The following is a 26,465-nucleotide window of genomic DNA, read 5'->3' on the forward strand; positions in this document are numbered from 1 at the left end:
AACCGGACAACTAGTATGTATATTTTTGCATTATAATAACCCCGTTATACATAAACGCTTTATTACAATATAGAAACATAAATTTTTATAATGTCTCATTCCATTTTAACATCTCACAACGCCCCTCGTTATGATACACATCTTGCGTGGTCGAGATTATTATATTACTACTACAATCCCTGGCGTAAAATCTCGTCAACGTGTCCGGAATGCGGGCACTCGCATGAATCTTTTCCATCGAAAAAAAACACGCGTCCTCTCGTATACGCGAGCGACAAGATAAAAACTTACATGCAGTTTTTTATTCCGTTTATTATTCAATGTTATGCACGTTGTCCAATTGTACGAAAAAAGCAAAAAAAAAAAAAACGGATTAATCTGCATATATATTTTACGCACAATGCGTAGAATTATGTGCGTTTCTCATTTAATATGGAGTGTCTTAAATATTTAACAAAGGCTTTATATCGTAGAAAAAAAGGAGAAGATAAATAAATTTTTAAATTTTGCTAGATCCCAATGTAATTAATAATTTGATATAATTAAGAAATAATTAATAATTTGACATAATGGAATAATTTAAGAAGTAACTAGATATAAACTTTTTTATCTTCCTCCAAAAAAAAAAAAATAATCATACAAATATCATTTTTGTTATATTTAAATATTATTATTAAACATAAATTACGTTCTAAATATTTCTTTAAAGCAAATAATTTTTTAAATCGATTTATCTCTTTTGATACAATTTTAATAATCATATTATGTTAAACTCCTTAATCGCATTTTAAAGGTAACTTTTGAAGTTAAAGTTTTGTATATTTTATCTTCTGTACCTTTTTTTTATAAAAAAAACGCTTTTATGTCAATCATATTATATCGCTAATGCATTATTATTGGTATAAATAAAAAGATGAAATCGAAGGTAATACGACGAATAAGTACCATTTTGCTTAACAATTCCGTGCGACGATCGGAGAACGATCTGTTTAATCCCGAGTTGAGCTTGTCGTCCTCGTAACGAATTACGCTGTGTTCTCTCGACGGAAAAAGTGCTCGTTCTTCTTTCGTAAAAACGCACACACAAGCGATCGTACTCACACCATCGGCACTATAATTGTCGAAGGAAATCTAAAGTATTGTAACATACACGCACAGGTTTGGCACATGCATCTCATATCTGGAGCTTAAATTTTAACTATGAATGTGACTATGAAAAAAAAAAGAGCTTTTTGTTATGCAATGCCAAGTCCGCGCGATTATATTTTCCTCGATTATAATGTCGTAAGAAATAAAAATGTAACGAGCGCATATATATATATATATATATATATATATATATGTATATATTTTATTTTCTCTCTCTCTCTCTCGCTCGCTCGCTCGCTCGCTCGCTCGCTCTGTGTTTACTCTCTTAAAAAGCTTTTAATGTCACTATATGCTCAAACACTCGTCGAACTCGATTCGCCCTTGTGAGATCTCTTCGAGACTATCAGGCAGCCACGAGAGCTCTAAACTATTTATTAGCTCGCTTTTTAAATTTAAATTTTTCGCGTTAGGCCAAGCGCTCTCCAAGCAATTTTTAAGCGAAAATAAAGACGAAAAGTCGTCTTGAGAGAAAGGCATAGCGGAAAAAAAATCATACGCTATACAACGCTTTTTCTACAAGTGCTCCTAAAAATTACTAATTACAGATAGAAAAGGGAATATCCTCATAGAAAACGGTTGTCTACGCGCAACGAATTATTGCATTTTTTTTTTTTATTTTTTTTTCGTCGCCAGGTCGATTGGCAGCTGAAACCTATAGCCGAAATATTCTATCGAGAGATCTACGGCCATGATAGTTGCTTTAAAACTACGTTAACAAACTTATCAGTGATATCGGACTGCGTCTCCGTAAGCTATCGATCTCCAATGCCGATAATCTTAACTAGAAAAAAAGGCCCGCGCGACGTTCGCCCGAAAGACTGATTATCGTTAAGCTTCTAACTTATATATTCTTATGCGATGCATATCGCGAGAGATCGGCGATTACGTTTGCCGATTGATTGTGCGACGCAGACGTACTTATCAAAACCAATCGTTTTCCCTCTTCGACGGTGAACAAAATCATCGAGCGTGCGATGAGTGCGATCGATCGAGCCTATCTCTCGCCGATCCTGTCGTTCTCGTAGGTAAGTAGGTAAAGCAAAGGGATATCTTAAACGCGAAATAGTTTTTAGTAAAACATAATTCTCAGGACGGTTACCTTTAGAATAGACAGCGAAACGGAGCGACGCAGACGCGTTAATTCCGGCACCGAGAACAGAGAAATTGACGAATCGAGAAGAGATTGGTCTTTGGAAAGAAACGAAGAAAAATTCTTCGATCCTTACTGGTCGATTTACCTTCACAATCGCATAGTGTTTCAGAGACGTATGCCTTAAATTCGACGTATACGTGTATGAGTCTGATAATAACAGGTAGTCATAAAAATTCTAATTTGCCTCCTTCGTAAGCATCTATTATTCTATGCGTCGCGGAAACGGCATTAGGGACTAGTCACTATAACGTGTGTTCGCGCGAATAAATTCCAACAGTATTTATAGACACGTTATCGTACGTTATCTCAGATAAAAAAGATCTTTCGGTAGCAAGCAAACTCGCAGAGATTCGAGTCTGTAGTTCAATTCCTCAAAAACAGATATTTTAATTATAAAATTAATTATATGAAAATATCACACACTCATTCTAATATTTTATATAAAGAGAAAAAGATGCGGAGAAGAAAGCATTTGTGTTCCGATGCGCTTTGTGCATTTCGAAAATCTAATAAATGTGACAGTTATAAGAAAGAATAATGTTCATATATTGGTCTGAACGATACAATTTTATTATATTGAGCGACGCGCGAGAAAAGCTTTTCTCAACAAATACGATTTTTGCCAAATTTTTATTTCTTCTGATCTTAAGCGATATTAAAGTTCGACATCGTCGTACCACAGAGAGCTTTTGTTGCGAGACGTGTCGGTTATATTTTTCAGTGTAAGCCAGATTGTATCCGTTAAGCATAAACGGTGTCTATACACCACGAGTTATAGTTTCTTTTATCTATATGCCAATGTGACCTTTTCAGTGTCATGAAATGTCATCGGTTTCAGCAATTTTAATATTAGATTTAATTTGATATATCAAATTAAAATAATTTTGATCACGAATTCGGTAACGGAATTCAAATTTTGCATGAAAAATTCAAATCTCTCTTTAACTGCGAGTAGCGATAATATTTTTAATAAAAATAATCGACATTTTTTTTTTTACATAGAATTACGCAGAATTAAATAAATTTGTAGAACGTAACGCGTATCGCACTATCGTAATTATGTACATTGCTTAATCAAGATGCAAAATACAAGATTCATAAGTCGAACAAATATATTTTCTATACTCGTGGAAAGAGATTTCAAAATACCTACACGTATCGGAAAAAGTTCTTGCTGAGTCGCCATTACTCGACGAAAAGCATTCGATAAAACTGTAAGCAATTAGTGCACAAAGCAAAATTGAAAATTGCACCGAGAGCAGCAAAGTGAAACGAATAAAAATTGTTTGGCCGTTTCGTGCGAAGCGTAAACTGTACTTTTATACATACAACAATGCACATACGCACGATACCACACGTGAACACACATACTTCAATAACTGATCGTGCGCTCCGTCTCTCCTTTCTTCTCCTGCATCGCGCGCGATCTCAACGAACGTCTTCTACGACAGTATATCTTACAAATTGACAACAACAATTTGGCCCTTATCTCGACTATCCTCTCAACGTTTAACTACAAACGATAATGTTAATAACAAACTTTCTTTTATGTACAGCTTTCTACATCCGCGAGAACGTCGCAAACGTGTCGTCGACGCTAAAGAATCAACGACTGAGAGAACCCTCCCCTCCCCCTTTATCGAGTTTATGTCTTTTCTCGCGTCCTGGAAGACGTGTAAAAAAAAGCACAAAAGGAGCTATACTCTATGTCGCGTTTTTGTCCTGCGACACGATTTCTCGCGAATCCGTGACGTATGAAGCCCGTATTCGCGTGTTGATGACAGATCGATACTCACGTGTACCTGATTCGGGCCACGTACATACATCCCACTCGTACTCGAAGCGTATTATAGAAGGGAGGTCTCTCTCGTCACACGTCGATTCCTTCGCTGACGAACGAATGACCAGATGCTACGTCTACGACACCACATTTTCTTACGTGTCACTTTTCTAATCGTTCCTTCGTTGTTGGCATTCGGTGCGCGATTTATCGTCGGATTGAATATCGCGAACTACGCGAGCTCTCACCAAGTATCGCGAGCTTAAAGAATTATGACGCGTTTCAACGCAGATCGGACACTCCGCGAAATATATGTTTTATTATTTAATGCATACGATATTATTACCGAGTATATTGCCGATTATATGCGCCAATAATTATCGGATAATATATCGGATTATTACAGTTTTGCTAAAAATTTCCAAATCCAATTGTGTTTTGCGAAATGTATTCATCCAGATAAAAATGTTACTGCTAAGTAATTTAATTTGACGCCGAACTTTACCAATAATTCAGATTAAATGCCGGTCCGGTACGTCTGATCGGAGTGAGCTCTTATTGGCGCAGCCTTCTGGAATCGAGGGCACATAGTCTGCATTGATACGATACATGGTGTGCATATGCACACACATACCATTTCTATATGCGGTAACAATACAACAGTACAATATAATATATCGAATATCGCGATCGGGTTTTTCGCGAGTACCTTGCAACAATCTTACCGCGGCGTCGTATAGAAAAACGCGTACTTGAAGCGTCGTGTCAAAACTGCGATACACCTAATCAGCGTGCTATCGAATCCGATGAGATTTGCCGAAGAGATGAATACGCCAAAACTGCCAATCTTTCTCACCATTTTGTCTTGAGATTTTTCCCCTCAATCGCCCCCCGGATGTTTCGTAAAACGAAACGACGCCGATGTTGATCCTCGACGATGCTGTCGTGAAGTTACGACCTCGCGAGGTGAGGACATCATCGTGTCACACGTGGCTGATGCGAATCGAGAGTGACAGACAAGCGATGCACTTCCGTTTTCAACACTCGGCTTTAGGGCGGCGCCGTAACGTTCTCAGGCACGGAAATGTCCCTGTTCAGGGAGTTTAGCAGTTCCTCGTTCTGCTTCCGTACTGAAACAATAATAGTAGTCGTAGTAAGTAAAACGCGAACGCACACACACTTCAAAATATATATCTTTACACAAGTGTGTATAATACAACTTCAGCATCGCACGCGCCCGTTTTCGAAATGGAGCGAACAAAATGTAGATTTATGTTACTTTCCTCTCGCGTCGAGATAGATTTTTCTTAACTTTGACGATGCGGCTAACTTTGTCGCTCATAAATAAAGAAGAGTGGAGATTTAAATTATTCCTATCAAACGGCTTTTAAAACAATTAAAAAGAAATATCGTTAAACTTGATGATGACGAACAAATTATAATCCCCAATTATGAGCAGTTTCATGTTAATCTACACAAATATATTCCATGTGATTTGGAGTTAGTGTTGAAAAGCTTTGAAAAATCATTTTTGATTTACGTTGCGCTCTGTGCTTGGCCAGCTCCTTCGAGCCTGCCACGGGACTCAGAAAGGTGCTGTGCGTCAAGGTGATCACCACCACCAGTATGGAGGCCGTCAGAAGAAAGATAAAGATCCCCAGAACGATCATGGCAATTCGCCGATGACGCCTCGACTGTTCGAGTTGACGAGCATCCTCTATTATCTTCTGCGTCTGCTTAACGTCCATCTTTGTGGGGCGAACGGAATCCTTTCGTGGAGTAGCGGTACTTGCCCTCCGTGGCCTGGTTTTCTTGCTAACACTGGCTCTTCTATCATCCCCTGAAGTTTCACGTCGTCGTCGCGTATTAATGTTAAAGCGCTTTTCCTCACGCCCACACGAATTGATCGATAGAAGCGATAATCGCTTTTGAATACTTCAAGGCTAAATGCGATATATCTTATATATTTTTAATCTATTCGAGCAATGACGTCACAAAATGAAACAGATCGACTTAATCCAATTATGTTTTAAAATCCCAAGAATAGATATATTTTAGCACGAATACGATAAAATATAAAATAATGCCAATGTTACGATATTTATTGTGAGACTATTTATTGTGATTAATAGTGAGAAGATTCTCCTCCATTTATTTACGTTCCAATTATCTCCTACCTAAAGGAGTCGGTCTGCTGCAGCTGTTCGTCCTCGAGCGATTCGAGTGTATGCTGGAGCGTCTGCTGGATCTCTGATCGACATCTAAATTGCATCTGGAGCGTTTAGGGGTGCTCGATTGCGAATACAATAGATTAGGAGAAGGCGATCTCTCGCCAGAATTCAATGGATAAAGACTGGAACGATTGTCCAGATGGAAACCCGAACTGTCAAGTGGATACAGACTGGAACGATGGTTCATCCGCGGACCATCCGACACGGTGGACAAGACATAAACATCCTCGGCACGGAATTCCGGCGACAAATCTTGACCGGTTGCCGTCGCGAAATCGTCCACGTAGAGAATTATCCTCTCGCTCGGTCGTCGATTTTGATCGCCTCGATGATTAATGTCCATGGCGGGTGAATTAATGGTCTCGAGAACACGTCGAAAAGTCCGGACTATTTTTCATCGTTATAATTATAATTTTAATAGAAATTGTTTTTACATTTATTCGACGTTGCAGTCTACCGTGAAGGACAAGTCTTTTTTTTTTTCCACGGAAATTATAATTTTAACACTTACAAAATACGTATGACCGATCTGCACTTTATCGTATTATCAATGATGCGTATCGCATCTTCGCGGGTCGTGCGATCCATCACATCGTCGCTAGAAAATCGAAGATTCGCTATTGCAAAATGCGCAGTTATCAGTTCGAAGATAATTATCCCTCGGAATAATATAAATCGACCTCGACTAAAACTTTTATCATATCATCGCTGCTGGCGGCGAAAGATTTTTATGGAGAGTAGGTGATAAATAACTGTAAGGCTATTTATATCGCGTCGTAGAGGGTGATTAAAGTAGATCTACCACGATTTTCGCGGATTTACCATCGACAGGATGGAGCACTCTCTTGTATGCGCTTTCGCGTTTAATCGCGACCACGATGCCGCAACGAGCTCAAAGAGGCCACGTCTTCCATGAACGTCAGCAATGAACGAATATTCTTGCAAGAAACGCCATAAGTGCTTCTCATGCATGAGAAATTTATAGAATGTCTCGTGTTATATTCCACGCCAAATTAGCCAATCTTATCTCTCCAGAATTTTACTATGTGAAACAATTTTATTTAAAATATATATGAAAAGATTTTATTTCAAATATATGAAAAGATTTTATGTAAAATATATAAATCTAAAAAGATCTATTATATATGTACATCTATTACGTGTAGATAAAATCTGTGATTTAAAATAACTCGTTCTTTTGAATATTTTTTTTTTTAAATTTGTCTAAGAATTAAATTTTCTCTTATAAAAATTAATAACATTTATTATAAATAATATCAGATATATTCAAAATTTTGTCACTGAAATTCGATGAAAATATTAAAATATTGTTAACAACTGTTGCATTATAAATTTAATAATGACTCAAAAAAATCTAATAATGTTCGGTAAGTTAAATCACGCAGTTATAATGCGGACAACGAGAATAATGTACTTGGCTTTGTTTTCAAGGACTTTGAACTTGAAGACACGATGTTATTATTAATTATCCTTGACATGATGTTATGTTGTGTGTGTGTGTGTGCGTGTATATGTGTGTGCAGTTGTCTTATCATAATAAACCTACAGAAAAGCAAACGTTAATGTAATAAGCACTGCGCGTCCTCAATCCTTTCTAACTGTTATCTCGCTCGGATCAAAATGTACGAAACATCTCAAGCGAGTGAAACAAAGTCACGAGTTAGAAAAAGAGCCATTAAAAGAATGGCTGTTTTTCTTACCCCTACGATTACATATACGATGTTGTCGAAAAATTTTTATTTCTCACATTGCTTATTTTAAGCGTTTTATTTCTCTCGCTGCTTATTTTTTCGAGAATATAGGTGCCGTTGATGAAATTATCCCAAGTTTATGGTAGCGAGTAAACATTGCGGAACGTAATCGCGGGGAACGGTGGTCGATGAGAAGAAAGCACAAAAATTCGAAAAGAGGAAGAAGGACGGCTAAAAACGTCGCCGCCGATACGCGTGGTGGACGTCACCCTTGAGTTTATTGCAATGCGTATTTTTAGCGATCGGGGAATTTAGCGGGCCGCCGATCCGTTTCCCGTGTCTCCTTACCCCGCGTGGTCGAAATCCGTCGACGCGTATCCGTCCCGCGTGTATTTAGCGTACGGACCGTAAGCGCACACATACTCACGCGTGCATGCCGATAAATATACTCGGCCAAATATTTAGAGAACTTCACCACCCACGGTAGCGGCTGGGATTACTTCAATATCATCATCGGTTCGTAAAACGCCCGGAAGACGGTGATCAATCGCTCGTTTCTCGACAAAGTTCCATCGCGAAGTGAATTCGATGGACCATCGATCGACCGATCGCTTTAGCAAGATGGATGGATAACAGCGTTGTCGATGGCGATCGAACCGTTGATTTTTCTCCCTTCTTCCGTGAGGAAGAAAATCTATCGCAGAGAAACCGCCGATCAAACGAATTGTCCGGCGAAGTGCCCTTAAGCACGGACATCGCGGCTATTCACCGCGTCCGATACTCGTGCGCGATTATGGATTGGGAAATTGGTATTCGGAAACGGAAATTAAGTGTAATGGTATCGACGGGTTCCTTTTGTTGTGCGCGACAACAAGGTTCGAGACCTCCGCGTTGATTGACTGCATAATCGGATAAAAGGCCCGCGTTCCGTGAGGTCGGATGATAAAGATTTATCGACGTATCCGACTGGCGTAAAATTTCTGATATATGATAAATTATACTTGCTCGTTCGCGAGCCCGTAAACGCCCTTCACTTTATTCGTCGTATCTGGTCGGATCTTTTTTTTTTCTCGTGCCGTGTGTCAGCAATGCCATGTGTCGTAACGCGACCGCGAACATTTCACGGTTCATTCGAAATTGGCTCCGGCATTCCGCGCGTGCTGAATTTCCAATTGTGATTCGTATTTTCCTCGCGCGACGGCTGACATCGATAATCGATGATGCTCTCGTTCCAGTTACCGAATGTTAGCATATCTCTCTCGATGGCATAGAGAACGTAATAGCAGAACATCGTGAAAGCACGAAGAAGCGAATGACAGGTGTAACAGGTGACACAAGCGTTCGCAAGCTGTCACTGGAACTGTGGATGCTGCATCCACGTAGTTATTTTCCATTAATGTTCCAACTACATTCTTAATATTTATCCATCAAAGCCATACAAATTATTTTGAAGAAAATAAAATCATATATAAAGAATGTTTCACAAATCCAGCGCAAAAAGTTTAAAATATAATAAAACATTGTATTTTTGAAGTATACAAAATAAAAATATATAACAAAACGCGGCTATATAAAATATTTTCTTAAAAATCTACAATATTTTCCAAAAGTGATTCAATATAAAATTGCTATCGAAAAATATATTGTAAACGTGCAGCTGGAAAATTAGAGTAGATTTAATGGCAAATTTACATTATCATTTTTTCTTATATTATATTATTACTAAATACATATAAATATTCTCTTTTTTATATTAGTTAATAATTCAAATATATCTTTTAAAATTATAAGATCAATATAATTTAATGTTATTCAACTTGCGATGAATATTAAACTTGATCTTTAATCTCTGAAACCGTGCCAATCTTACCTGATGATTTTAATGTAAAAAAATGTTGAATCAATGAAAGAAGATAAATTGCCGATTAGTTTCATGACTATCCGGAATGCAGCCAAGAATCTATACGCAGTTAGATTCTTGATTAATTAACGTATAATCTAGCTTTTATGGAATTAGCAAATAAGATTTGCAAGTAACTTATAGAAGTCATTAATAATTTGATTGCAATCTTAACGCAATGATAAAAAAGAATTCTTCAAAGATTGATATAAAATGTTAAAATCTATATTGAAGACACATTTCTTTCAATTTTTAAAATTGCATATGTTTATCTACTGTGAATATGATTTATTAAAGCTGTTAATAGCGCACACAATAAGATATTACTTTTAGATTAATATTTTTAATAGATTAATCGCAAAAAAAAGAGAAAGAAAGAGAAGAAATATGGATACAATCTTTATTTCAGGCACGATCCACTCTTAATATTTTTGGATCCTTACAATTTCCAAATGAGAAATGTATGAATAATCTGAGCTCAGCTGGCTTTCTATGGTGCAATAACCGGGGGCTAATATTTGGAGCTCGCGAACTGGAGCGAGAGTACTCTGAAAAGAAGTGATTCCTGTCCAAATAAATGGGACCCGCGCATATTGCAATTCGCGAAAAAGTTGCTACGAGAAAAATGCTTTTAAAACTACGGACATTAAGTGAAACGCATAAGAAATGTTAAAATTTCCTGACCTATATATTATCTTAATCATCGCAGCAGTAGTTCATTTTTTTTTTTTTTTTGTAACATTTCTCTAATTATTTAACGAGAAAGTATTGTAAATAATATTATGACAGAAATTGTATCTGATTAAAACGAAAATAAGAGATATACAATCATTTTGCGCAGTCTTGATTTCACATTACGTGTTTATGTTTGTATAAAACAAGAACGTTATATTTAAAAAAATATTTATTTAATTAGAGGTCATCCAGATAAAATGTATACGTTTTTCTGCGCTTCATAAATCTCAAAGAAGCCATCAATAAAATAACTTTCTCTCGAAAGGTTTTACTGTTAAAGCGTAACTTTCTTACGTGCTATGAAAAGAGAGCACAAGTCTGATTCTGGGTGAGAAATATATCATCAAAATAGAGATAAATACGCTGAAGAAAAATCGTTTCGAATCTCGAACCGAGAGTGTCTGAATAAACTAAGCAGTAGAATGATAAATGTACGATCAGAGATAGCCGTGTTGGAGATGGAACAGCTCTCTCACTCGCAGTATCAACTCACGCGCGATCGAATGGAGATGAGAGTACAAGATATCAAGTTTAGATGTGCGAAAGAATGTGAGAGAACGAGGATAGAAAACGGCGTGACGACTGTATCGGACGTCAGCATTTCCTTTCCCGGGAAGCAGAAGGGATAAGTCTAAAATTATCAGGTTTAAATATATTTACATCGTTAAAATCAAGAAAACAAGATCTGTGGATTAAGCTGAGAAAAGTAAAGTGTATCGAAGCTTTTCAATTAATTTTATGCAACCGCAATATAAGTTTTTCTAATAAAAACTAGTTAAAAATAAACGTTAGGAATTTACATTCTATTTTTATTAAAATTAATTTAAATTTATACGTTCCACTTGATATACCTTGGAAGATCTTGGCAACTTTTGTCCCGAGCAAATACAAATTTTTCGTCTCACGTTCTTCTGCTTCTCAATCCAAAATTTATGATGCACAATGTCAATTACTGTTTACTTTATTGACCAATTATGAAAAATACGATCCAATCTAAATTCGGCTGCGAGTCTCGACTTCTCGAAATTAGTCTAGAATGCAATTCCGTAAGCGTCACTTTAGCAACGATCGAAAATCACGATTGCTATTAACGTTAATGCGCAATAGCGTTACCAATAAAATTCTCCGTTTTACGATTATTAACCTTCTATCTTGAGAGAAGGCGATAAAGACAAATGAGAATCACTATTTATAGTTCTTTCGTCGAAATTGTAGCAAAAAGATTACGTACTTTGATATTTTTTTTTTTTGCAATAAATTTGACAGATCGCGCTTTTCCTTTCAATTATATATTTTGTAGCAAAAACTGTTATATGATGATATATCGCGTCTTCGTTTCACAGTTTACGCCTCAAATACAAGCAGCGCGCACACAAGGCAATGAGCTGTCGAGTTGTCACGTTCCAATTTACTGAATAGATCGATCATAAACTGGCAAAGTATAAAGTAGCCTTGTCTCCGAATCTCTGGTTCGCTTAATGGACTATCTGTGTAAGAACCATTGATACGAAAGCTGCCGAAAGTTGAGACATCACTTATTCTCCTTTTTCTTTTTAATAATAAATTAATAAAAAAGTGAAGAAATTGAAACTGGCTCTGAAGAAATTTATCCCGATTTCGCGAAGTCCTCGCCGATGTCAGAATACGAAACGTATAAAATAAGATCTCTTAATAGGTATGTGCGCGCGATATGTACTTACGTGGAAAATTATTTCTGCAAACGGAAAATTATACTGCTCGACGACATCGGTGCTACCGAGTGATACGCATATATAAATCGCATTATTCTAATGGCGCCGCTGCGGCGTGTAAGACTCAGCTACTTTCTTGTAAATGAAATTTTCATATACCGGGTATATTTCTTCGTGCTGCATTTTAAAAAATTCCAACGCTCGCTGGGGAGCGCTGGAACACGAAAGCTTTCAAATTATGACGATAGCATTTGCGACTCAATTTTTTTTTTTTATTTTAATTATTTTATTTTCAATTCACGGAACAAAATTAAACTTTGAAATGTCTTTAGGAATTTGCTTTTTGATGCTGATTAAAATGCACGTTCGAAAAAAATGACAGATTTACGTAGGAGATTTTCACTCCGTGAATTGTAATGCGTTCGCACCTCGCGATAATTACAATCGAGAGATGCAACATATCGAACCTGATTTAGCAAAGTAATATAATAATGCGAGCACATATACACAGACGTACGTACATAATGCCCGCACATTGAATTTCACTCTTTAAATGCAAAATGGATTATCCTAAATTACGATACAGCAAGAGAGTGGTTAAATTAAAACCCAAATTTTTACATAAAATAAAATTTATCATCCGTGAAGTAAGAATTAAATATTTTTAAATCAAAACTAAATTGCAATATAAATATATATATATATATATATATATATATATATATATATATATATAAAATTCATTTTCTCTTATAATCTACTGAAACTTCACAGAGTAAATGTGGCAAAATAAATAACTTGCATAAAAATTAAAAATTTACTCTCGCAATATTTAATTTTCTAATAAAAAAATATAAACAAGCACACACACACATATATAATACGTATATATATAAGTAAGAAATGTGTAGACATGTAAAATAATTCCATTTGCCCCAAACAAATATCCATAAAATATTCAATTGCCGAAATACAAATTCAGCTTTTCAGAAACAATAACGGCGCGTTAATTTCATAATGCGTTAAACGCATTTCGCGTTTGTGGCAATCTGCGACAAATGTCATCTGATTATGCGAGACGATGTAGCGTGAATTGACGCAACCCAGAATTATGCAGATACTGGACACATATATAATTCGTACGGTAGATGTCATCTCCTAACTGCACAAGATCGATACACACTACTTTACGATATTGCTGAGGTACGCAAGCATATAATGGCCAGCAATGTATTACTCGTATTATGACCCCGTGAAATAGGCGCTATTTAAAATTTGTGCCGCGGATGGTCTTGCCATTTCACCTTTTTCCCTTCATGACAGTGAAATAAAAAATTCATGTACTTTGTAGCACAATTACACGAGGGCTCGATGTAAAATGCAACGTTAGCGCTTTAGAGTCACGTCACCTGCCGGCCTTAACATGCACACAGGAGGGAGAGAGATTATACAAAAAATAAATAAATGAAAAGTTTTATGCTACAAAATAACTTTCGCGAAGTTATTTGGTTGAAAAGCCGGCGTATTTTCGTGGAATTTTAAATTTGACAACCGCATAAATCTGGATTATGAGCTTCAGCTCGAACGTTGACTCAAAGGCTTCAACCTACAATCGCTCATTGAATGAAATAATTGAAGACCGCTAATTGATTGATCACTCGATACAGTGCGCGCGAAATGATCGTTATTGACGTGGAAATGATCATGGTAATGAATCGACTGCGGTTAGTTGTGGGTGTAACCAAATGTCAGCAATGACGATCGGGTCTATATCCGTACCCTTTAATGACGTGCAACGTCAAAATCGAACGGTAGCGAAAATCAACTGCGTGTTTGGGCTTGACCTAATTTCGCACATGAGCGCGATACGATGTAAACACGATGCTATAAAGTGCCAAAACGAGACACCTCCTGTGAAATTCGGGCGAAGGAAGGCATCTTGTAAATTTAAGATCGACGCATATTCGGTAATTTGGCCGCAAAGACGTCACAACTAAAGACATCGCAGAGAGCTTATCTTTCCCCAGATTTCGCGGATGTCAAAACGAATTTACCTTGAAGCTCAATTGAATTAATTCGTCTTCTTTCTATCTCGATGAAACAATTATGTATGTAAAATTGTCTAAAAGAAAGAAATCGCGAAATTATACAAAATGTATATATTAAATATGAAATAAATGTAGGATACTTTAAAAGAATTAAATCAGAGACCTTTAAAAAAAGGAATTTAAAAGTATAATTGGCTAGATATAATTAATTGATATTACAGACTTCTATTGTATATTAATCTAAACAGCGATATGACAGGCAGCCATTTCAATGAACAGAATATAAGCGTTATCAATCGATTTTGAAAGAAAAAGTTGCAATATTTAATATAACTTTTATATTAAATATTTAATATAACTTTTATATTAAATTTAATATATTTTTAATATAATAAATTTAATATAATTTTATATGAAATATGTACAAAGCTTTTATATTAATATTACAACTTTCTCTTCAAAAATAAATATCGATTTACAGCCTGCTTATAATTTATCCGATTGTAAATGGCTGCTTTGGCTGTCACATCATTGTTAGCAGTCTAATATACATATATATATATATATATATATATATATATATATATACATGCAGTATAGAAATTTGTGGTTGATATATAAAGTTTGTCTCTTGTAAAAAACACTAATTTTGTTATTCTATTTAACTTAAAAGACGATACAACGATGAGAAAACAATATTGATAATTGAAAATATTTAAAATTTCAATTACTGGCGTTGACATGAAAGATTGATGTTACGGAACATCGCATCTGATGCAAATCGATACGATAGCAATTTTGCAAACAAATTCCGCGCTCAAGCACAAAATAGTATCTCGTACATCTATATCTGTATTCTAACTATTAAAACTAGATAGTTTACAAATAATCAATAAATGCTCGATCAATTATACATAAGCGATGTGATAAGCAAACAATTTTTAAAATCTCGATTCGTTATTCTCTTGATTCTGACTCTTAGCTTCGTAATTTACGTCTTGTCCGGTATAATTATACGTTCATTGAGACATAAATTTTGAAACTGTTTAAATTTAAAAAAAAAATCATGGGGGAAAATATATGATACACAAATTCAAACTTTAATTTTCACAAAACTTTATCCTAACGCAATGCTCGAAGCGTCGAAAAAATAATCTCGCGCACGATTATAATCTATATTTTATTTCTGAAAATTTATTAGCTTCAGGCAAGTTAAATATTATCAAACGTTTGCATAGCGAATAATTATCAGACGAGAGATTAACAATTTCATCTTCTTGGATCAATAGTACCGTAACGCTTCCGCAAGCCTGCCTGCAAGCGATGACATTCGTGAATCTCTCGACAGAATATCGTCTAGCCGTATAAGTATCGACTCTGACTTGTTGATTTCGCGCGGATTGGTGCATTTATACAACGTCATTCACGCTTTGACGTATTCTATCGGAAACGAATATCGCTCACGGCTACCAAACTAAATTTTAATATCCTTAGTTAGGGTCAAAGTAAACAATATTAAACAAATTCGAAAAATATTATACGACGAATAATTAATTCGTGAAAATCACTGTAGCAGCAAATTTTTCTGGGATACCAAAGACAAATATTATTTTCCAGGGAGAAATTTCGAGTATTTTATTTTGATGATAATGATCTGTACTAATCTCGGTAGGTATATATTCCTTTACTCGCATAATAGATGGATTAAAAATCGGTCATTAACGATCTTTAAAATCTCGAAGCGTTAAAATCGCATTTGAAGTTGCTTTTCTCGCCAGCGTTTTTTTGTTGCGAAAGCGCGGTTTTATTTTTGCCTTACTGCTTCCGAGCACAGATGTCCAGGAAATTGTTTCCCCTCGAGGAGAAATGAGAATTAATTCCAATAGAGATCGCTCCGACAGTTTCACATCGCGTCGGGGAAATCGCGGGCGTCGGAAATGTGAAAGCTCGCTAAAACTTTAATTCCATTTCTCGCGTAATGCTTTTTCAATCGGAAGATGAGCGACGAACGGGACTGACGATATCACGTTTGCCGAATAACATTCTGATCCTCGATCGACAAGGACGACCACGGGGAAAGGAAAACACGCCCCGTAACACTTGCACGTAACACTCTTTTCGAAAGCGAGCTTTTCTCCGAGTCGACGAGTGCGGGCTTTAAGGTGGCTCAGCTGCGGAAATCCGACGGCTGACTGGAGGATTCGCAAACGCGCGTCTTTAATTTAGAGACGCGGAGCGCCCTCGACCTCGCATGCGACTCGTTTGTGCCAGTGAAATGAAATGAACGTGTTCGTGCATATACGTGCACATTTTGCGCGCTTTACGACATGTATATTCGAAATAGTGGTTCACTCTCAGATATGGCACTCACTCAGAAGCGTCGTTGGTCGTTACCGCGGCTAATTCTACCGACTAATTGGCGAAAACCTCTGTACAGACCTCCTTCGCTCCTCGGTTTATAGAACCAGCTCACTCTTCAATGTATACGAGGAAACGTGATTTCGTGGCTACCAAAAAGGAAACATCGATGTTTCCTTCTTGGTAGCCACGAAACTGTTAACGACACGCTGATCGAACCACTACCGCATTAGAATCAATCTGACAATTACCATAGCCCAAAATCTTTATATCATTTTATAGAAATAATAATACATAAAAATAATTCACATAAAAAAAAATATCAATTTAATTGGAATATTAAGTCGGCAATATTTTATGCTCTAAAACTACATTTCGATACATTAATAAAAAATTTGTAATTTTAAGCAATTTTAAATAAGAAAATATACTACTTGAAATAATTAGTAGATCACCTCTTTAATTATTGAGGTCACTTTTTATAGAACCATTCAAGATAATCCTTAAGTATTTTAAAAGTATATATACATACTTAAAGTTTTGAAGTCTTATTGAATGAGTACAGATATCAGCCGTATAATGAGAAATCTTCTGCAGATTTAATGGCAGTTTAGGAGAAAGAAGACGGAGAGAAGTTTTATGAAATTTCTAATGAAAGATTATAAAAGAATTAATCGAACCTCTCTCAGTTTATGAGAACTTGGCAATGCAATTAATCGGATCTATTCAAGCGACAATATTGTTTCCTGGATTTGCACAGCAAGGGCGTATTAAATCATTAATGCCTCGTGACTTCATCCGGAGGTTACCACCCTCGAGACCGTCTTGCATATTTTAGCGCCGGTAATTCGACATGATTTTCTCTCACGTTCTCAAACGTATAAATCCGTGCTACTATTTAGCTTACTATTTTCGTACGCATCGAGTCAACTTTCAAGTAGCTCTCCGCCCGTAAAAAAAATCTATACCGCGAATAATAAAACCCGCGCTTTATCGCGTTCTAATAAAATCACCGATGAGTAAACACATTTATCGAGCACGCAGAGAATTCTATCTTTCAAGAATCTTTTTCGCAAATTTAATTGACGAAATGATATCGACGATAAGTAAATAAAAAAAATATATTTAATGATATCAAATAAAAAAATTTGTAAAATTTCTTTTTATCTTGCCAAACGAAGCAATGAATACGCCGTTTAATTAAGAACAAAAGTGTTGATGATAATTGATTGATAAGCGGTTGACTTACCCATCTCGTCGATTATAGGAGCCATCCTCAACGTGACACCGACCAAGAGCAGGGACATGGCGAGTAGAAGACAAGCGGTCGCGACGATCGTCCATCGTGCACGAGGAGGGAGTTCTTCGGGATCGACGAGCTCCTCGTCCGGACCGACGGAATCCATCTTGCGTCGTTTACGTTTGCGCTTTCTTCGTGGTCGGTGATATCTTCCCTGAGGCTCGTCCACCTTCTCCGGACCGCTCAGGATCTCTACCTCCTCCAGCTCGTCGGCTACGTTCAACGCCACATAGTCGTCGTCGTCGTCGTAATGAATTTTTCTGGAAAAAGCAGGAACAAATAGGTAAATTTCTTCTTTGTCATTCTTGTCGTTTGAATAAAAATTCGTTTCAAAGTTTCGAGTGAGTAAAAATTGACTTTAAAAAGACGTTCGGAATCCATCGCACAAGTTATATTAAGCTATTGTTATAGCTATAATGTTATTGTTATATCACGTTACTTGATCAATATCGTTTTGAATATGAAACATGCCAATAATCCGACTGTACATCTGGCGTTTAATTTAATTTGAAAAATAATATTTTATTTATACATTTCACACACATCTTCACATATCTTCTCCAAAATCTTAAAAATAGATTTTTCGTGTTTTTACGATCAACTTGTGTTTAATATAAAAAACGAATGGAAATATTTAAAGTTATAAATTGCGTATATTAAAACATTTAACTGCTTTTAAGAAAGAGATTATTTAAATAAAAAGCGAGATTAACTCAATATTCATACTTTGAATAAAATGTCAATCAAATTGTTGATGGTCATTAATTAAAATCTCTATATATATATTTGTTTGCGAATCAAACAATATCGACGAAACAATATCTTTAGCACATTCCTAGACATCGACATTAATTGCGAAGACTCGAAGAAAAACGAGCAATACACGAGTATCGATCATGATGGTACCTGCATTGTTCATGAAATATGAGAAGCTGCTGTTTGCCGTACGCGAATGACGGTGACTGAAAGGCCGATCCATTGTTATGTACTCTATACTTCCGCATACTACTTTCACATCGACCCTTAGAATTAAAAACTTTATCCCATTTTCGATCTCCCAATCGAAGCAAGAAGCCGAACAACATGAAGAAAGCAAAAATTGATAAAAATGAACCTAATTCGGCAACTCTAAGAAACTAAAAATGCGAGAATAATTAAAAATAGTAACTTATATTTTTGCGAACAATTACTTTGATGATTATCCAAACCTCTAAAGTTAAAATTTGATATTAAAATTTTAATTGGACATAATATTACGATACTATAAAATTTTAGACTATGAATAAATTTCTGATGTTAAATAAAAAAAATATTTAATAAAGGATGATTAAAAACTTTCTTGATAAAAACAAAGATAGCATGTAATAAAATTATATAAAATTTCACAATATAAATTAAAAAAAAAAAAAAAGAAAACCTGAAAAATTAAACAAGATGCGTAATAAATCAGCACGACATGTTTATGGTAAAATTTTTCAACTTTAATCAGCCGTTGCGATCCGAACTCGGTAACGTGAAAAGCGGGCTAGTAATTCGATATACGTTCGCAACACTCGACGAGAAGTAGACCCCGATATCGAGCTGAACGAAGAACAATCGTTGCACTATCTACGTCACACACACACACGAAGGCCGTGTGTCACGTGCTCTTTGAGTATAATTTTAGAAAACGCTGCTAGAATAGGACGGAAAAGTGGAAAAACGATAACCGAGGTGTCGCGCCGGCCATTGTACAGGGCTCGAATTCGAGCTAGTGATAACAACCGGCGTGAGGTCGGACAATGGCCAATACATCCATTCGACTATCGTCGTTTGTACATACTGTCGCATTTGTTAAGAAAAATCATGTTTTTATGAATATACATTTTCGTCAATTTGCAATTATTTTCTAAAGTTTATTTCCATATACATTATAAAAATAAGTCGATTTAAAACACATTTGTAACGGCTATTGGAAAACGCGAAAAAGTTATAGATAGAAGCTTCTACTTACGGCGATAGCGTATTTCATTAAAGAAGACGATAAAGAGAAATTAAATCAATATACTAGAGTAGATTTAGCTATATCGGGAACAAACCATATCAAGTAGTAAACATCGACATTGGATCAGTCGCTCCGAGCGACTATATATTCTGTCGTACAAAGTCCTTTAATTAAATTGTCTGTACAATATATCAAACACAGTTATTTGATAACTGTCGAGATACATTCTCCAACGGTTCTTTACTTATATCTAGATTTCAGTACTATATTTTTAATCGAAGGATAGTATTCCGGATTTACGAAGCAACGTTATTTATTTAAAAGCTGAAAAAATATCTTATCTTTTTATACTTTTTCCAACAAATCAGTGCATGTTTTATATTTTAATCTCTCTTGCGCATTATTACTATATATAATAAATTAAGTATCTTTTATCTGCAATGCAAAACAATATATATATATATTTTTTAAATGTATTGATAAGCATTTCTAAATAATCCTCTGACAATAATCTATATGACCACTAGCAATTTTAATGTTAAATTAATCAAGATTTGTGAGAGAATTATGACTTCTTTTCATGTTGCGCGTTAAAAGGGTGGCGAATGTCCTCGCTGTATATAATTTCAGAATCTGTTTTAAATCCGCAAGAAGGAAAAGAGAAGAGCATACACGAGAAGAATAACGCGGTAACGTGATGACGCCTCCTTGTGATCGGCGCTACTCGCCGTCGACTAACTCTCGATCGGCCGTAGTTTCATTACACGCTTCAACGGTGCTCGTCCTTTGTCGCCCAGGTGGTTCAGTCGCCAAACCGTGTTTGCCGAGAGTAGCATATGACGAAGGTGCACATCCACGCATTACGCTGACCCAGTTCCACTATGTTGTGCTGCGCTTACGCCAAAACTATATTCTCTTTCCCCCTCTCTCTTTCTCTCATCTATCTATCTATCTATCTCTCTCTCTTTCTCTCTACGTAGTTGACCGATCGAATATGGAAAGACTAGATGCATGATAACACTCAGCAACCCCGTAAAGGATAAGATAGCGTATATAAACGAAAGTTTGCCAGTACAAAAAGGTCGTTCCTGACGTATACGCGAGAATCGAATTTCACGAGATCATAAACGAGAAAATTATGTCAGGAAATATATATGAAGATTTGCTGAAACTTTCCAAATTTCTGTAAGAGAAAAATAAAGAGAAAAATAATACAATTTTAATGGAACTTAGAGTCGGTTTATTCTCAGCGAAGATGTTTGTCGCAGTGTTGTAATTTTTAACGTTGAGAAAATAACTTGGTTCAGTTCCATTTAATATTATTCTTTCTATAAAATAAAGTTTGCTTTCTCGATATTGTTATCGTCGAGATTTTTGAAATTGCATTAAGCTAAAAAAAAAAAAAAAGAAAAAAGGTACTCACAATTGAGCTGCGCTTTGGGAAAAGTAGCAGGCACTTCGGTGCAGCCGTGGATATTCGCAGGAGCCGCCGAGGATTTCCTTGGCCCTTTCGAAGTTTATTAGAGCCACATCTTGGTCGCCGTCAATACCGAGCAGCTCGAAGCGCGAATCGAGACCGGTGTGAACGTCTTGGACAACGCCCTGAAGAACATTTGGGCTCCTCGAATGCCTGCGCTTCTTTCGAGGACTTCTAGGACTTTCGGAGGCTCTTCTCCGTTCCTTTCCTGATAAATGAAAAAAAAATATTACAATTAATAAATATATTATTTAGTCTTGTCCAATATTTAACGATGCAGAAATATTTCGATTCTTTTTATATGCTAAGAAAAAAAGTATTGACACAAATGTTGCTTTTATTTTATTGTGAAATTTAAATGTAAATAATTTCTAAATTAAGTCTAATTATATTTAAAAGATTGTATAAAATAAATCTGATAAAATATTAAAAATTTTTAAGTATTAAATTTACTAAGCATTTTTGTTCCTTGGAAAAAAAACGATCTCATAAGTTTATGGTGGATGGAAAAAGACTACTCTAACATTTATCCAGATTAGTAAATATATCATAATAATAACTTTTCACTTACCGTTAGGTAATTTATGCTGAGAATGATCCATCATATTGTTGAGATAATCGCTCCCGCAAGGTGCGGAGTCGTGACGTTTACGACGATGGCGGTGATGCTGGCCTTTTTTCTTATTGTGCAGTTGCTGCTGCTGCTGCTGCTGCGAGTGATGCTGATGATGATGATGATGATGATGATGATGATGATGATGGTGATGATTCAACGAGGAGGAGGCCGTCGAGGTAGACGTCAATCTAGGTCGGCGCGGACTGGCGGGTGCGCTACCGGAACGTCGGCTCAGCGTCGACGATGCTTTCATCGCTTCCACTTTCGTTTCCACCAGGGCGGCGAGAACGGCCTCGAGACGCGCCACTTCCATGCCGCCGCTGCCGCCATCGTCCGTCGACACCGCCTTGTCGGCGACGTCGGAAGTCGACGGCGTCACCGTCACCGTCATCTCTTCACCTGCCCTCACCGCCTTCGTCACATTACCCTCATCGGCAACTATTGTGACGATCGGTACGCTGTCGCGATCGGTTGTGACGCGGGAACGATCGGCCCGCTGTCGAAACGATCACAAACCGTCGGCCTTCCGTTTCTCTGCGACGGCGCTCTTATTGTCCGCTGATGACAGCTCCTGCAGGAAGCGCGACAACATCAAGTCGACTTCTCGAATCACCACCGTCGGACCGGAAAGGGAGAGAGAATTTTCCGCAGATTCTATCGCGGCTATTATCGCCACGACGTAGCTGCACCGTTCATTAATCTTCCGTAGGATTTCCGGACGACGCTGCTAACGATCTTCTTCCCTCGTAACAGCAACAACTACAAGCCACATAAAAGCTGATCGTCGATGTGCCTTGCCAATTCGTCCGTTCATTAGCAGTCGATGCTTTTTGCACCAATGGCTACTACGGGAAATACCTTTCTTCTATATGTCTTTTCACCGAACCCAAGAGCAATTTTGTGTGTTCGCGAGCAGAAAAGCTTTTTCTCCGAATTTCTCTCACGTGTCAAATATAGTACGCAATTCATATATATAAGCGTGTTGATATTTAAATAAGTATTATACAAGTACTTGCCGGCAGTATCTGACTCGATCTTCTTTACTTACTGCTAATTGCTTATTAAAGATTGAGAGATGAAATATGATAACTCTTTATTTACTTCAATTTGCAACTGCTTCTTCGCGGATCCAAAATCGCAGCATTAAAGATTCCCATAAATGTAATTGTACGCCCAACTGATAGCCCTTCCGGGCATTACTTTAGTCAGGAAGAAATCTGGATTCGTTCCGTCTTCCGTGAACTGATCGGTATTCGATGGACCGTCCTTGACTGCAACGGTCAGCTTCGCGATGCGAATATTAGCCGGATTATCGCTCCATTATCGATGATGGCCCAGCATTATCTGATAGCAAATATCAGATGATTCGCCGTGCTCGACGAAACGGATGATTTTCCACGATTGCCGTAAATATCTTCCAGCGGCTTGGCCGACGCTTGCGTTTCCATCATACGCGAATTTCACAAGTATCCGCTTTGCGAGATGATTAATAGGATTCACTTTACCTTACCGCACGCATCATACAAAAGCACTCGTAATCCGATATTTTTTACCGATGTTACTTTACGGTATCGCTTAGCCTTCCATCGAAATCTCTATCATTAATATATACAATTAATGCGGCGGAAAATCGCTAGCTCCAGATCGTTTCTGAACAATTCCAGAATCGATTGCCAGTGTCTCGAGGACTTACAAAACAAAAAAAAAAAAATTAAAGTGTTTTAAACGTCCAGGAGCGCTCTATGCAATAACGCGCGACTCCTCCGTAAAGATTGCGTATATCTCATGTTTTGTAAACACGAAGTCACGTTCGTAACGCGGTTACGGTGATGCGGTCAGATCGATCGGATCGATCTACGTCGTCAAGGTGTCGGGTAGAACGGCAATGATGATGGATCGACCCAATGTCTCTCGATGTGCGTAGCCTCGAAACCAAATCAGAATTACGTCGTACGTTTTTGTCCGAGCGATTCCGCTCGACCCTTTCCAACTATCCGCGTTGCTAATGACCCCGTTCTGCCATGCGACGCAATGCGAAGGACGGTCGAAGTACGCAGCCATGCCACGCTAGAACATGATACGATTCGTGAGAGAGAATTGTTTCAATTAATCGAGATTAAAAATAGTCAACAGCAACATTCTTGATTTTCGAAATCTGTGAATAACGCGATTACCGAGGAATAATAATTGTTAAATTATTGTTAAATGGAGGATTTTTATATTCCAATATTGTAAAATATTAAAATTGTCGGACTTCAAAACAAGATATCGAAAATTTTCGGGGATTATTTTAATATTGTTAGGCGTTTAAATTTTTGCATCTCATAAGAGTTTTTTGAATACTTCAAATAGCTTTGAATATTGCAATTTTTTTTATTTTATCTGAATGATATCGAAGAATGTTCAAGGAATATTCTCAATAAATAATAAATAGTTGAATTTCATTTTATCAACTTATTTCGATAAATTGTATCAATAATTATATTATTAAATAATTCATATATATCATCGTAAGTTTACAAAATAATGTTAAAATAAAAATAAAAAATCCTTGCTGTGTAATAGCGCAAGCAACTAAAAAATATTAAAATATATAATATATAATATCTGAAAAATTTTTTAACAAAAAATATCTTTTTTAAACGTTATAAATGTGAGATTCTATCATACATTTGCAGTTTTACTAAAAACAAGATTTTGTAGGCAATCCTTTAGTGTCTTAAAAGAAATCACCGTATCTGTTGAATCCCTAAATAGGATAACAAATCACTCTCCCGTTCGTGAAACGCGATAAAGAAATTGAGTATGTGAAGAGTAGCTCGATGACGAGCGTCACCGCTCTAGACTGCTCTAACTCTCGATTGCTCTAACGTCAGAGCACCTGCACAACTCGGTCGGCTAGCGCATTCGATATCAATACGCTTTAGCGGCCGATTGACCATAAAATCCACTCGCTACTGTGTGTGTGTGTGTGTGTGTGTGTGTGTGTGTGTATGTATGTGGCGAGAATACTGGGCTACGTAGAGACCGTCCCGCGCTTTGTGCTACCCGATGATTCTATGACATTGTCCGTATCGCGGGTCAAGCTCGAGATATCGAGCACGGCCCAGTGCGGGCTTCAAACTACCCCGCAACTATCTCCGAACATTGTCCTAATTTATTCACCGTGTTCACACAGCATCCAATCTGCTTATGTCGCCCTCAATTCTTCGAACGATTCTTTCGGGATCCTAAACACGACCGACGAATTTTTCTCGTGTATCTCGAGGGGATAAGGGACGTAAATGAAGCTATCTCGAAAATGCACATGGTATCTCGTAAGCAGGAAGAAGCGCCAAAATAAAGCGTACACTAGGGGATAGCTAAACATAGATAAGAAGAGAGATGGAGTAAAAAAGGTGATGCAGAGCTTTCTCTCTCTTAAAAAATGACATATTGCAAGCACAAATTACTTTTTTTTATCTTTGATACATTTTTCTTTATAAAATAATTTTTGGTAATGTATTTAAGAGAGAAGCAAATTATAATCAAAATAGGATAGATGAAGAGATGGTGAGCTCAGACTATAAACAAGGAAAACGTCACGAGCAAGAGTCTACCTAATCTTTCAAATTTTTTTTTTGCGAGAACAAAAGATAAATTGTGTACCATGAAAAGGAGAAAAAAACAAAGATACGTATACATATACAACGGATGGAGAAAGAGCCAGAAGCTAAGACAGATTGCGGCAAATCTCTCTCGGGCATGACGCGAAGGTGAAACTACTTGTTGTCACACGCACATACACGGACACTACTACTTGCCGCGCCGCATTAATTCCCTTCATGTACTACTCACTACTCGCGCACCCTCCTGTACTCGTTTAGTCTGGCGACCCTACATAACTCCATATCTCGCGGAGATGCTGGCCGGGAGACCCGGTTAGGTCTCCTACGCCCAGCACAAGAGATGATCGTGACGCACCTCTCGCGACGAGGGTTGATTGAGCGATTAGCGTGCCACGCGGGCTTAGGTCACGCTAATCCCACGTTGCTGGCTGCCACTGTGTTCGGCAACGCTCTCGACATGCCGCTGCCCCGAGTAGCGCACTCGCGACAGATGCACTCACGCACGCACACGATAGCGCGCAAGGTAGGATGTCGCGTGCGCGGTCGTGTTAGCGATCGCCCGAGTACTGGGGAAGCGGCGTCGCGGACAGGGTTGGCGGCGGGCAGGTAGCCGTTCTGGCAGGGTTGCTTTCAGCCCTACCCCTTCCTGCCGACGCCGCCACCACCATTACCAGCACCACCGACGACGTCGGCGCCGTCGTTACACCGAGGAACGGACGGCTC

General features: G+C 37.3%; 1 protein-coding gene across 1 annotated transcript; it reads right to left on the bottom strand.

Annotated features, from left to right (window-relative positions):
* On the bottom strand, nucleotides 1-26,196 carry LOC126853697 (lateral signaling target protein 2 homolog). The gene is made up of 5 exons (XM_050599695.1): nucleotides 26,098-26,196; nucleotides 22,090-23,729; nucleotides 21,465-21,726; nucleotides 18,007-18,317; nucleotides 1-5,212 (listed from the first exon to the last, which is right to left on the bottom strand). The coding sequence occupies exons 2-5, from the start codon at nucleotides 22,523-22,525 to the stop codon at nucleotides 5,133-5,135; spliced, it is 1,089 nt and encodes a 362-aa protein (XP_050455652.1). The 5' UTR covers nucleotides 22,526-23,729; nucleotides 26,098-26,196; the 3' UTR covers nucleotides 1-5,132.
* Between the last annotated feature and the right edge of the window lie 269 nt (nucleotides 26,197-26,465).

The sequence above is a fragment of the Cataglyphis hispanica genome, chromosome 12 (assembly GCF_021464435.1).
Source record: "Cataglyphis hispanica isolate Lineage 1 chromosome 12, ULB_Chis1_1.0, whole genome shotgun sequence".
Lineage (NCBI taxonomy): Eukaryota > Metazoa > Arthropoda > Insecta > Hymenoptera > Formicidae > Cataglyphis > Cataglyphis hispanica.

Excerpts from the sequence above, each read along its gene's own strand:
- LOC126853697 (XM_050599695.1), bottom strand. The coding sequence starts at position 22,525 with ATGACGGTGACGGTGACGCCGTCGACTTCCGACGTCGCCGACAAGGCG. Across the intron at positions 21,727-22,089 it reads TCAGCATAAATTACCTAACG|GAAAGGAACGGAGAAGAGCC; the intron begins GTAAGTGAAAAG and ends TTCATTTATCAG. Across the intron at positions 5,213-18,006 it reads TCCTATAATCGACGAGATGG|TACGGAAGCAGAACGAGGAA; the intron begins GTAAGTCAACCG and ends TTATTGTTTCAG.